Source organism: Stenella coeruleoalba (assembly GCF_951394435.1).
Source record: "Stenella coeruleoalba genome assembly, chromosome: 1".
Classification (NCBI taxonomy): domain Eukaryota; kingdom Metazoa; phylum Chordata; class Mammalia; order Artiodactyla; family Delphinidae; genus Stenella; species Stenella coeruleoalba.
The window spans coordinates 61,377,010-61,391,222 of NC_137169.1; the positions used below are offsets into that span (position 1 = coordinate 61,377,010).

Genomic DNA, 14,213 nt, shown 5'->3' on the forward strand with positions numbered 1-14,213 from the left:
AAAATTTGGATTGCAATGAAAAACCCATGCATTATTTAGCACACACCCATCCAGGTTACCTGGTTCTGATTCTGTGGGGACTCCACCTTTCATTGCATTTGAACTATTTTAAAAGTTGTAGATAAATGATAGCAAGGCAAAGTATTTCTTGTCAGTCAACACATAAATAAATTCTGTTGGTCAAAGTTTCAATTGAATTCTTTATTCTGGAAGAAGCCAGTTTTACCTCTATTAGCATATTAATTTCAATATTCTTGATCTATAAATGTGCCTGTTCTTTGGATTATCCTTTTATCTGGTTGTAACATCTTAGTCCTTCATTAATGAATTAATATGTTCATTTTACATGTGTGTGAAAGTTATGCTTTTCATTTTTTTCAAACTAGAGTGATATTCACAGGATTCGCGTTATATTTCTATTTTGACAACAAAATACAAATGTATTCCTTAGGTTGTATATAGTTTAATTTCTAAAATTAGAATCTTTCTCTTGTTCTACTGCCCCAGCACAAACAGATGTGCATATAATTAGTATTTTGATATAAATTGGCTCAAACAACATTGCTCAAGATTAAAATCAGTATTCTATTGTGAATTTAAAAAAATGTGTATATATTCTGCTCTCCATTTCCCTAAGAATTCTGTTGATTGCAGATGCCTAGGAAATAGTCTTAGTGGATTATTCAAAACTTGGCAGGTTTTTGCAAAATGCTATATTAAAAAATACATATGATTATGACAAGATCCTCCATTTAGTGTGATGGGCCTAATATTATCACGGGCTGTGTGTCCAAAGGCAGTTGCACCCCAAAAGTTTTAGATGAGATGTATAATGTGATTTGTCTTTAAACCACATACCCTCTGGAGGCATTGGAAAATAAAAGGATGGCATTAAAGGAAAAAAATTTATCTACATATAAACAGTTACTTATATATAAATATAAATGTACATATAGTTGTTTGTGAAGCTAGTAATGTGATCACATCCTTTTTCTATTTCTAAGAAGGCTCATGGAAACTGAAACAAATTGGGAGTATTTTTGCATTGCACATTTGGCTCAAATCTGCCACTTAGTGGAAGTATAATCTTTAGCAAGTGACTTAAAATTTCTGAATATCATGTTCATCATCAATGAGACAATAATAACGTTTTAAAGTACATTTAAAGTCATAGTAGTAATGTCTGCTGAAGTACTTTGCCATCGTAAAATTCAAGGTAGAGATAGCTGTGACCCTTCAGGAGTAATTCTAACTGCCACATCTGTCTCTGAGGTGGAGCATGTTTCTTAGATTGAAGACCTTGGGGGAGTCATGGTATTCTTAAGAGGACTGTGGGAGGAGATTTTAGGGAGATGACTGAAAACTATTCCTTCTTTCTTCCTCTCCAGGAAGATTGGAAAGTATTTATTTGATTCATTTGCCAATTTTTTTCTTTTTCTACTAAACATGTCAATTCCTAAATATTTTCAGTAAGTTTGGGATTATTAGACAAAAGCTTATATGAATGTGAAGGTATATGCTTCTTCAAAAGTTCGGGGGAGTACATTGACACTCTGGTGTTTGGATCAAATTACATTATCTTGAATGAATTATTCTTGGAAATTTTTCTCTTAAAATTCTTAAATTTCTGCCTGCCAGGCAAAAGCAAGTAATTATTTTCCAAATACCTAAATGTCATTTTGAAGTATCTCTATTTTGACCTATTATGTTCAGTGAGAAAATAGCTCTGCTTCATATGCTAGCTTTCAGGGTCTGAGACTTGATGCTTCTGTTTCCATGTGATTATTTGCAGAATAGAATTTACAAAGGGAGAAATAATGAGCCAGTGGGAAAATCAGATGTTTATTAGTGTGTGTTTTCATTTTTTGAGGGGGAAAGGATTCGGTAGATATGGTTTTCCCAGAATATCAATGACACCCATATTTCAAAATAGCCTGTTACACCAAGTACAGATAGTCTATTGTTTTGTTTATCTACCATATTGTTCCTTTTTATTTGGTTGATGAGCATAAATGGACAGATTTGGAAAAGATGGCTTAAATCATTCATTTGGGGTGGCTCTCATTTGCATATTATAACCATCACAAAAAATGAGCTTTCAACCAAATCACATTTTGTTTGGAAAGCAAGGTGTTTTTTTTACTGAAATTGTATCTGAATGCCTTGAAGTGGAGTATATACTCCCTGTCTTATACCCAGCTGTCTTATGAAATTGTACTATCTGCCTGGATGTTTAGCCTGAAAAACCAACAGGATTTCATCATCAGTCTCTGTTACTAACTTTGATGCATTTCAGCAGGTAAAAGTTCTAAATAATTGATCATAAAATCTTTCCAGAAAATTTCTTCTTTAGGCTAGATGTAGTTCAGCTTGTTAGACTGAACTTTGGGAATCAGCAATAGAGAGAAAGGCTACAAAATGGATCCTTTAAAACTGCATCTAACATTTTCACCTGGTATTTCATTGGAGTATCTGAAAGATGTGAATGTGGTACAGTGGATGCAGCAGAAAATGAAGAAGGGAATAGCAGAAATATGTTTACTATTTCTTCCTTTTTCCCTTAAACTAATAGAGTTTTCAAATGAGTCAAATACATATTTTAATTGATAAACTGACTTTATATTCACCTATTGGAAACAGTACAACATATTTTTACATCAGATTATGAAATACGGATGTTTTACTAAAAGACAGGAAGAGCTTGTTCCAGTCTTTAAAGTAAATACATATTCAAAGGATCTTAAGGCATACCATTTATTCATATTCATATCTATTGAAATACTGTACATCCACATACTTCAATAAATAGTTAAAAACCTGACCTCTTTTTAAATCATTTCTGAGTTTCAAAAAACAATTTTTATTGAAAAGATTAAATAGATAACTTTTGGCTGTGTCACAAAGCTAAGCACAATGGATAAATTAACAATTATTCAGTAAATTTGATCAATATAGATAATTGGCTTTGATAAATTTCTCAGAGTTTTCTGAGTTCACACACTGGGGTATTTTTTTATATATATATATATATATATATATATATATATATATATATATATATATATATATATATAGTCCTGAATTATCTGGTAATTTTCTCAGTTCTCCAGTCTACTTTCTAGATATAGCTTAAAAGTTATGATGAAGCATTAATCTTTCAGTTAAGTCTAAACTCCCCAAAAGTGGCTTTAAGTTTGACATTCTCTCTCTCAAATCTTTTAGTGTCACCCCATAACACAATACTGTAATTTGGGCAGTACTTTTTGTTATATAATTGCTGCATAATAGGAACTTAATGGTGTAACAGGACTTATGTTTCAAATGGGATCGTTGTAAAACATAACTACACCAGTTGCAGTTAAAAGAATGTAAATGTATTAAGTCAGCTACCCTAATATTCTGGTTCCTCCCTCCCTCCTTTCCTTTCTTCTTTCTTTCTTTTTTTTTGCTTCTCCCTTTACCTCTTTCCCTTTTCAGTCTTTTTCTTTTCTTTCTACTCTCCTTTCTCAACGGCTCTTTATTTTTCTTTTTTCTTTCTTTGAAAAAAATTCAGGGGCAACAAAAAGAGTCCCACAAATGAAACCCATGGAAATATAATGCTGAAATGAATAGCTAGAAAAATTGTTATAGATCAAAAGATAAATCAGTTTCATAAAACTGCTATTTTGAAATTGCAACAATCTTGTACAATCAGGACTGATAAAATGGAGTAATCAGACGTTTCATATGTCCATAAATGTAAAATCATCTACTTGAACATTATATGCAATACATTCACACAAGAAAGCAAATACTGTAGCCTTATTTGAACAATATTGAACTCATAAATACTCATGATTTCACTCTGTCCAGGGGCCTAACAACTAGGAATGCTGCTTGATACAGAAAAACATAGTGAATACCTCCTCTATTTAAAAAGTCACTCAAGAAATTCTCTTCTAACATAAAGGCAAATACATATAGCTACTGAGCTATGACTGTACTTCTGTCACATCCTATGGGAAAAACACCAGACTCCACAAATTCGGAATCATGACAACACTTTGAACTAATTATTTGGTTCATCCATAGTTTATACCTCAATTTACCTCACATTTACCCTATAAACCTTACAAAGAGGAGGTATTTTTAACTCTAGGAAAGCGATCACTGTATAATATGCATTCTTGATCTGTTTCTTTCTCCCAAACAATGGTACTGATGGTTAACACTTTTGTGGTAGCACCACTATTTCTAGTAAGTAGATTATCATGGAGTGTGCCACTTTAAAGCTGCAATACACACAAAAAATATTTTGTAGTTTACTCACCAATTCCACAAAGAATATTTTTAGAAAGCAAATCAATAATAATCAAAGTTAAAATGCCATATGTGTTTAAGAAAAACCCTATATCAGTCAAAATAATGTAATAAATTATTACAGTGGGTAAATTTAATAGCATTATGCCATATTATTGCCATTTTATGGAAATATTGTACATTTATGCCTCCTCATCTAGGATTCACATTTCTAATTAAAACAGATTTATGGTGTACTTTGAGACTAAATTTTACTTACATTTTACTTATATTCATTTCTTTCAGGGCAAAATATTAGATATCTTAAATGTATACAATCTCTGTGAAATATCTTGTTTCTAACTATATTAGTAGGTGTTTTGTAGTTATTATGACTTGCAAAAGGGAACTATTTGCAGAAATCTCTCTAGGTATAGTGAAATTGGTAACTTTATTAAACCTGTAAAATGGCTTCCAAGGCTATGGTCTTTCTTTAGTAAAGAGTAACACCAACAAACTATTCTTGTAATATAATGCTTCTTAGAGTAACAGCATTTTCTTTCAAAAATGTAATTTTCATTCTTTATGATAGAAATAATTTAATATCCATGATAAATTAATAATTAGTAGATTTTAAGATATCCTTCATCACTGGTGGCTGGTCTCCATTTGAACACATCTTACATATATCATATAAGAAGAACTAAAGCATGGTAATTTTTTTTTTTTTTCTTTTTGGCCTTGTTTGTTTGAGCTACTGGCTATAGAGAAAGATTTAACTGCAGAATTTGTTATTTCAGAGATTGATCTGTTGCATACCAGCATGAAATATTTGTTATAATATATTTTGGAGCTTTCTAAATACAATATGCATACCAAACTATCAACTGAGTGATGTTTTCAGATGGAAAATAGGCAAAATACACCTATCCACAGGAACACTATATCTAGCATACCAACTTACCTGCCACAGAACCAAAAATTTTGAGTGCTTACCAACTCATGTAATATTAGGTAATTGGACTTTGTGTCCTTTCTGACAAACCATCTTAAAAATTTTGGCCTGGAACAGTGAAAGGAAAAGTTGCTGTATTGCTAGGCAATCCTTTGGATAGACTGTACTATCATTTTAAAGGGAATTATTTCTCATAGTGGATCTAATATTTAGCTACAACTAAAGAAATCATATGGTAGATTTACCTGTACTATGTTAGTTAAATTGTTTTTCATCACAAAACTGAGTCATCGTGGGGCAAAATTCTCAAAATGTGGGAAGAGATTTTTACAGCTTGATAACTCCTTTGTTCTTTAGAGATAGGATATAGTTTAACTTTATCATTGTGGTTTACTTTTGCTTTCAAATTGTAGAATTTGGCAAAAACACTTTTATTAGTTGGAGATGAAGAGAAAATTATTATTTCATGAAGGCACACCCATGCTGAACTTACAGGAAAGAGAAGCAGAGCTGCACAGCCAGTTATATTACAAGGCTCATTCCTGAAACCTGAATATCATGCGAGCAGAAAAATCTAGATATGTTATATTTTGAAGAAATGATCTGAAGGCAGTACTATTTGCTTTTTTATCAAAAAAGAAAAAAATGCATCTTTGTAAATGTGGATTGACTCTTATTGAAACAGGGAAATGAATGCTTGTATTGCAGCCTTAAAGAATCACATATTCACTGCAATATTCGTTTTTTGTAAACTACAGCCTGCAACCTAGCAGACCATGACTGAATGCTTTTGAAAAGTTGTAGATTACAAACATGAAATCACAATTAATATCCTCTAAAAGTAATTTCAGAGCTTTCACATCTTAAAAAAAGGACAATGTGTACTGCTTCACAAGGTAATGTAGCTAATCAAAAAAAGAGTAGAATTAAAGTATTTACATAATGAGCAATTCTACAGAAGGCGATCATCCCCATGTAAGCACTGCTGATTATATCCCACGCTGCTTTTAACAAACTGTACCAGATTGGATCCAGCCATCAGCACTTTCAGAGAATCCTTAAAAGCCTTTTATGGGTCTTTAAATTTATTGTAGAATGGCATTCTTCAGGTAGAATATGCTGGTGAAAGAGGACAGTGTCAACACAAGGTACCAGCAGGAGAAAAGAACGTCAGCGCTCCCGGTAATTCCATACTGGGCTGTACTTGGAGCTGGAAAGAAATGGAAAAGAATAAATCAAAATCTAATTTGTGTCTTTCAAGATCTTAACAATAATCAAAAGGCAGCCGGGTGTACTGGGGAAAACACTGGCATTGGAGTCAGACAGACTTAGGTTCACATCAGGTTCTGCTGTATGACAATGTGTGGCCTATTTGACTAACCTCTCTGAGCTTCACTTTTCTCAAGGGCAAAATAGAAATAATATAATCCACCTGGCAGGGCTGCAGTGAGAATTGGAGATGAAGCACATGTAGCACATTGCACTGGGCTGGACACACACTAAGTATTCAACAAATATCAGCTAACATTATTATTCCTATTATATTCATGCAGATTTCAACTCCAAGATACCTGTTTTTGTTTGTTTGTTTTGATGGCTGCTATTTTCTTGTCAAACTTCTCATTTTGTTCCTGTATTGTTTTCCTAATTTTGTTTTGTTGTCTGTCTGTTTTCTTATAATTAAGAGGATTATTCTGAATTCTTTGACAGTTCATAGATTTCCATTTATCTAGGGTAAGTTATTGGAGCTTTATTAGCGTCCTTTGGTGTTGTCATATTTACCGGATTTTCCATGATCCTTGATTCCTTACATTAGTATCTGTTCATTTGAGTAATGGGGTTACTCTTCATTTTTACAGGTTTGCTTTGGCAGAGACAGTTTTTCACCAGTCAGCTCAGTTTGGATTTATGGGTGTGTTTGCTGGTAAATGTCTTTGAGCAGGTGGGTTCTGCTATTCGGGTCTATTTTGGGTGAGACACCCTTTTAAAGGAGATGAAAGATGCATTGGCCTCTGCCAGTGGGGAGTTTTCTTGACAGTACAATTGTTGATTCTGTGTGAGATTCAAGGGCTGAGACTACTACTCTTTAGTAAACATGGAGCAAAATCAACTATTTGATGTTTTTATTTGCATCACAAATGAGTTTTAAACAAGGAGAAGATGATGAAGAAAATAAGTCTATTGTTGAACAGATAGCTTTTCAAGTTTTGATATGTAAGAAGCCTAATTTAAAACCACAAAACTCCTTAAATTATTTTCTCTTGTTCAAGACCTAGAACGATGTTTTATTTTTTTAATATAAACAAATATTTAATTGGTCTGTTACCTTCTCAGTGACAGCTATTTCAGAGTTGTTTTTGCTGTATTTTTAAGAATCTTGAGTGCAATAAAACTGGTATAATAATACAGGACTAATAATAAGCAAAACACATAAAATGATTTCATAAATAAGAAATAGATCTTAAAAGCCAAGCACACAAAGCAAAGATAACATTTTTATATCATGACAATTTAAATAGTACATTAAGTGGGTAGAGTATAAAAGACTCTCAAAACTCCTTACTCATCCTTTAAAATGCATTTTTGGGGCAATCTTTCCTGAATTCCTTCTATTTCTCCAACAAGCTGAGCAGATTACCCTATTGTGTCATTAGGTCACAATATGTATTCCTTTTTATACAACTATCATACTGCATTGCAAATATTTGTGTACATATCTATTTCTCTCACCAGACTGTAAACTCTCCTAGATCATGTTTTATTTATCTTAGTGTTTCCAGACACAATGTCTGGCAAGTTCTGGTACACAGTGGATATTCAAGAAATATCTGTTCAATGAACAATTCAATTAAATAAATAAATAGGTCAGAGTTAAAAGGAGTATGTCTCTCCTACAAAACAGAATCTCTTCTGAAGCAAGCCATTGTCTATAAGCTAGAGAATCTACCATATGCTTTCTTTCATTCATTCAGCAAATATTTATTAAACTAGGTACCAGGGACTATACTAAGTACTGGAAATACAATATATAATAAGGTGGGTATGATCCTTTTGTTACTCAATTTCATATATCTCCATATATATTCCTTTTTATCATATACCTTAAATGCCATCTTTTTCTCCAATGTGCCTTTGTCTTCTACTCAGCCTCCTATTGTTTTAGACATGACAAATCTATATCATATTTAAAAATTAAATATTACTTTGTAATTAACAGTATATATATTTTTCCATGGATGTCTCAAATGGATGTATTTTTTAGTTGTTTGTGAATGCAATATTTCCATTAGTCCTAAAATAAAGTAGGAGCCTTTTGCAGCACTGTTACTTGCAATTATTGAATATTATCAAAAATGTACTGTAAAGTAGCTATTGACAATTAGTAGGCCCCAAAATAAACAGCAAAGTTAGTTAAGGGAATGTGAGGTCAGATATCTAATGCCAAGTCTTATATCATGTATCATCTTTAAGTATACATCGAGCATCGTTTTTTGGTCCTGGGAATTGAACACAAGGAAAGATAAATAAAACTCAATCTCCTCTCAGGAAAGTTTCATTCTAGTTGGAGATATAAATAAAAAGGCAAATATTGAACATTAGGATTTATATAATCACTATAAGGATAATGAATGAACACGGGAGGGCTCCCCAAGGACTCATGGCAGGTATGTAGTCCAGGCAGCAGACACAGTAACAATTATTTTTTATAAAATGCGGTGATATACACATATTAGTACATATATATATCTCACTTAAAAAAACTACAACATAGTAAAGTAGCCCATTGACTTAGGTATCTTATTATTATGTAATGTTTATCTCATTGACTGATATTTATTATGTGTTTTGGGGGGACTTGTAAACTGAGTGATTTAGAGTACAAGGCTAATGGTACTAAAGTTAGGGGTCTTAGTGCTATTTGGGCCACTTAGATTTGCTTGGCATGTTAAATCCCAATCAGCTATTTAAGAAATTACAGAAAATGTTAAGAAATTAAAGAAAATAACTGTTAGCTATTAGAAATTAGCTTTAAGAATCAATTCAAATATCATCTTTAAAAAGTGAAATGTCTTTATAAAACCATATGAGAAATTAACTTGGCATTATATTTAATATCATATTTACATATCTATCTTTCCGCATTAGACCAAGAATGTCTTCAAGACAAGATTTATTATATGTATATTTTATCACTGGTACAGAACACAGAGTCTAGTACTTAGTAAGTGTTCAATTAAGTATTTGTTGAATGATGATAAAGTTCACATCCATTTCCAATATTATCACCATAAACACATAAGGGGACACAATATCTTGACTTCTTTTTTCAGAAGAATACTTTCATGACCATATTTTATTCTTTCTTCTCTTTCTACTTTTAAACTCATTCTTACCTTCTAAGACCTGTACAGATTCAGAATACCTTCCTTCAGCATTTCAGCAGGACCAGGAAGAAAGATCATGAGGCAGATTATAGGGGAAGAGCATGTATCAAACTTTGTAGCATCATCCTCTTGCAGCAAAAGACAGCGAGTGTAGAGTAACCTGGGCCCCCATATATGGTCCTGAATATGAAGACATCCAACTATGTCTCTGGGATGGTCAGATCTGTTGTATGTTCCCTGCCATGTTTTTAGTTGCCTGTGAATATCATACTGCTACTCATTCTAAGTAGTAGTAGAAGGGAAAGGGCATGTGATCACAGGTGTAGTTGGGCTATAGTGAGGGTTTGGTTTCCTTCTGAGAGATATGAGAAGCCACAAGACAGTTTCATGCAGAGGAGGCTAGCTGAAATTTTAAAATATACTCTTGACTACTCTGTGGACAGTAGATTGTACTAGTGTAGGCAAGAGTAGAAGCCTACGTTAGCCCCAACCTTCAGGGGTTTCCATTGCCTGTGGAGGGAAGCCAAAGTTGTGTAGCTCAGTATTCAGGGACATCTATTATCTGGTTCTAGTCAACTTATCCAGACTCATACACACTGTTAGCTCCAGTCACATGAGCCATTTTCTAAACACATAGAGTGTTTTCATTATTCCCTGTCATTTGCACATACTATATCCTTAAGCCTAAAAGGTGTTACTTCCTATTCTCCTTCTCCACCTATCAAAGTCCTATTCCTCCTTAAAGATCTAAAATACCACCTCCTCCATAAGGCCCCCCCAATCTCTCTAATAAGAATTGTTAGTCTCCTGCTTATACCCGATTTCATAAATATATCCTTTTTTACTTATAATAAATTATATATATGTATAATATATATGTAGAAAGATATTTATATCTTTCTCTTCCACTGGACTATAAGCATGTTGAAATTATGGAACATTCCTCCTTGTCATATGTGCATTTGTATCTTATATCAAATGTGTTTAACAGATGTATTTTGAATTGAATGTGGGAAAATATTCCTAAATATATTTGTGTAATCCATGACCACTTTGATAAAATACCCTATTTCAATAGTTGTTCCTATGATTTCTTACTTTTAAGGCAAAGTGTGGAAGGAGGAAACTTCTGTTTCTTTCTTACTACCTATTTAATTGTCTTTGGTTTCCGAGGAGAAGAATGAAGAGAGGAGAAGACATTTAAATGGAGAAAGAAAGGAGAAAGAAAAGGGAAGGGAAAGGAGGAATAAAACAAAAGGGTGAAGATTTAAAACTAAGAGAGAGAATGAGAATACCCAGCCCTTGAGCAATGTGTTAGATGCTTTCAAGTTTGCCATTTTATTTAAGAAAAAGAAAGAGAAAGAATTAATGAAATGGGGTATGTCAGGGAGGCTACTTTGGTGTGGTTTACAGATCAGAATTTAAAACAAAGAACAGAAAAGGTTGGTTGTTATTCTTCCCACTTTCCTAGTAAAGCTAAAGGCACTCTAGTTTTAAAATATGATGTGCATAATACATGGACGGTAGATCCAGATTTGGTTCAAAGTCCAGCTCCACCTCTTTCTAAATAGACTAACCTAGGCACGTTTCTTAGCTGTGCTTAGTTCAGCATCCTCATCTGCAAATGAGGATTGGTAGTATCTCAAAAGTGATCATGAAGATTAAATGTGCTGATACATTTAAAGTACCCAGTACAATATTTAACACAAGATAAACACTCCCTCAAGTATTATCTAAACGCTATTCATTTGCTCATTCATTTAGCAAATTTAGTGTGTGCTATGTGGGAGGCATTCTCTGAGTCACTGAGCCAAATAGAAATGCCTCCTGTCCCCATAGAGCTTTCTCTTTAGCTTGAGATGTTTTCCCTGGAAAAAGCCTATTTTACATCATTCTTGATCTATACTTGGATAAATCAATGTATCTTTGGTCTTACAAAGCTGTCCTCCATTTTATCTTACAAAAATATTTATTCTCTTCATTACCTTGGCTTCTTTCAGAGGACTTTAATTTAATGCCAATTACTGCTAGATAACTGGCCAGTTTCTTCTGGTTTGCAGGCTCCTTGAAAGCAGGGAGTATGACCTCTTCCATTTCTTCTTTTCCTCTGTCTCTTCCCAAGAGGAACAGTGTGGTGCATGACCTTGGGTGTGGTTTCAGGGCTGATCTAATGCCAAGTTTGGTTTCAGAGGGGCTCTCAGGCATGAAGCAGAAGTGTGTGGGCTATGTGTGGGGTCCAGGCCTTTGGGATTTCTCCCCGTTGCCAACAGGAAGATCCAATCTGCGCTTTAATACATATCTTACATCTTGTCTAATTATGATTATCACTTCCAATTACTTACAGCTGCTGCATATTATTTTCAGTCTTGGCAGTTTTCCCTTGTATTGCTCCAGTTTTTATTTTTAGGCAAAAGCAAATGTAACTGTGAAATATTTAGTTTGGTATAATACCAATTACTTGCCTAGGCAATTTCCTTAAATTACTGAAGCTTTAACTAAACTAGCTTTGAGTCATATTTTTAAGATTCTTGTTGCAATCTTAGGTAGAGTTATTTAGCCACATTAACTTTGCTTCCATAAGAAAAACCTGTCCTCAACTTACATTTTACTAAGGAAGCTTATACCTTAATGGGAAGTGAACTATTTACACCTAAATTAGATTTCAAATAAAAGAAAGTGATTAACGTGGATTCAAAATAGAGTGTATATTAGTCTACTGAGAAATTATGCACCATGGATTCAACCCAAAACACAGTGCAACTCTGTTTCATTACATACTGTGGGAGGAGTTTGCTTGAAAGATAGTTTAATCCTCTCTTTAGCAATGTCCACCACCCCTTAACACCATCAGCTGGTGTCAGGGATAACACATCAGAGGCTAAGATCACACCCAGATTTTTTGCATCATTTAATTCTGCCTAAATACTGGGTGGAGATTAGGGGAAGAGAGGAGCACCAGAATGGGATATGCTTTACAACTGCATGTACAACTTTTGATTATGGTGTCTGGATGAATCATGCAAGCCTTAGCACAGGCAACATCATCTTATTGTTCCTTTCTGCACTATTTCTTATGCAATAAAATGGTCCACGCCCTAAGATGGGATGTTCTGCATTAAAGACACAGCACAAACCATGTCTTCTCAGGAACCATCCCACACCTATGGAACAGTGATTTCCAGCGGGGAGGGTTTTGTTTGTGTCATTACTGCATGTTCCTATACTATAGACCCTCTAAGATCTTCTTCCTCCCCTGGGATTGAAATTGAGGAATGCCTGAGTAGCATAGCTGTCATGTGGTAGGGCTACCAATGTATAGATTTTTAGTTGTTTTTACTCAACACACCTTTATTGTGCCATACATTGTTTGCTGAAATACAGAGAAATAAACATAATATAGTCCACTTTTCAAGCAGCTCTCAGTCCTTCAGAGTAAGGCTTAATTTGTGAGCCTCTACAACAGCTAGCTCCACTCGTATTTAGGGAAAGATTTGGGTAGCTGGCTTCGAATTCCTGCCAGTCAGTCTTCTTTTTTATCTTCTTTAGAAGGAATCAGGCTAACAAGTGCACATTTGTGCGCTTTTCGAAAATTAGAGGCCTAAGTTTATAGAAAATCTGTATTTCGATACTTATCCTAACATTTTAGATTTTTATTTTTCATTTGGTCAAAAACTGAATGCCGATCTTTAGAAAGTTCTGACGTTTTTTACAAACTGATCCTTCACAAGCATAAAAGTGTACAATAATTTTCACAAAAAGTACCTCCATTTTGTGTTATAAACAATGAGCAGAATGGCTAGAGAAATCACACCATTTCTTTCTCTTTTTGACTCATGGAATTTCCCTGCGAGCTTGTTCTTAGTAACTACTAAGGTATTTCTCTGGCAAACCACCATCCTTGAATCCTTTTCTACTTGCTAAATAGCCATTTTGCCAAAGTTCACAGTATATAATCCTATTTACTCAGCATAAACTACATTAGGAATTTTAAACATATGTTTGTCTCTGTTATTACCTATATTCAGAAATCTGCCTATTTGTAGATAAATACTTTTTTTCTGCAAATAACCAGATGAAACTCTCCAAGGCTATTACCTCTAATTTGAGTGAAAGAGAATAGGTAAGCAATCACCCAAATGGAAAGAAATTCTGCTGCCTTTTTTTCTGTCCTTCACAATCATTGAAAAAAAATTTCACTCTGTATTATTCATCAGCATCTTCTAAATGTGTTAGATATTTTTATTTTTTGCAAGTCAGAAGTGATGTACATGAATCTATAGTAGCTCTGTTTTGAAGTATGTTGGCAACAGAGGTAATTTTGTAGAACCCGAAATGGTTCTTTGAACTCGGGCAAAGTCCAGTTTTTCATTCCAGGTTGGTTTGCAAATGGGTTCTTTATAAGTGTCATTACATATTTTGTGTGTATGTGTGTGTATATGTGTTTTAAAAGCTGCCTTTGTTGTGTGAAATATATACACAAACATACAATACAAATTGCCTTGACTATATAGATTTTAGTTTGGCCCTTTAAGGCATCATCTAGCTGAAGAAAGAAGGTTTTACAGAAATAAAAATAGAAACTCAGCTGTGTTCTT

At 33.7% G+C, this 14,213-nt stretch overlaps 1 protein-coding gene across 1 annotated transcript in view; it reads right to left on the reverse strand.

Moving 5' to 3' along the window:
• Nucleotides 1-6,242: 6,242 nt before the first annotated feature.
• NEGR1 (neuronal growth regulator 1) overlaps nt 6,243-14,213 on the reverse strand; it is a 909,237-nt gene continuing 901,266 nt past the window's right edge. Inside the window, exon 7 of the mRNA XM_079923776.1 lies at nt 6,243-6,443. Coding sequence (XP_079779902.1) covers nt 6,319-6,443 — 125 coding nt within the window. The 3' untranslated portion in view covers nt 6,243-6,318. The remainder of the gene's footprint in view (nt 6,444-14,213) is intronic.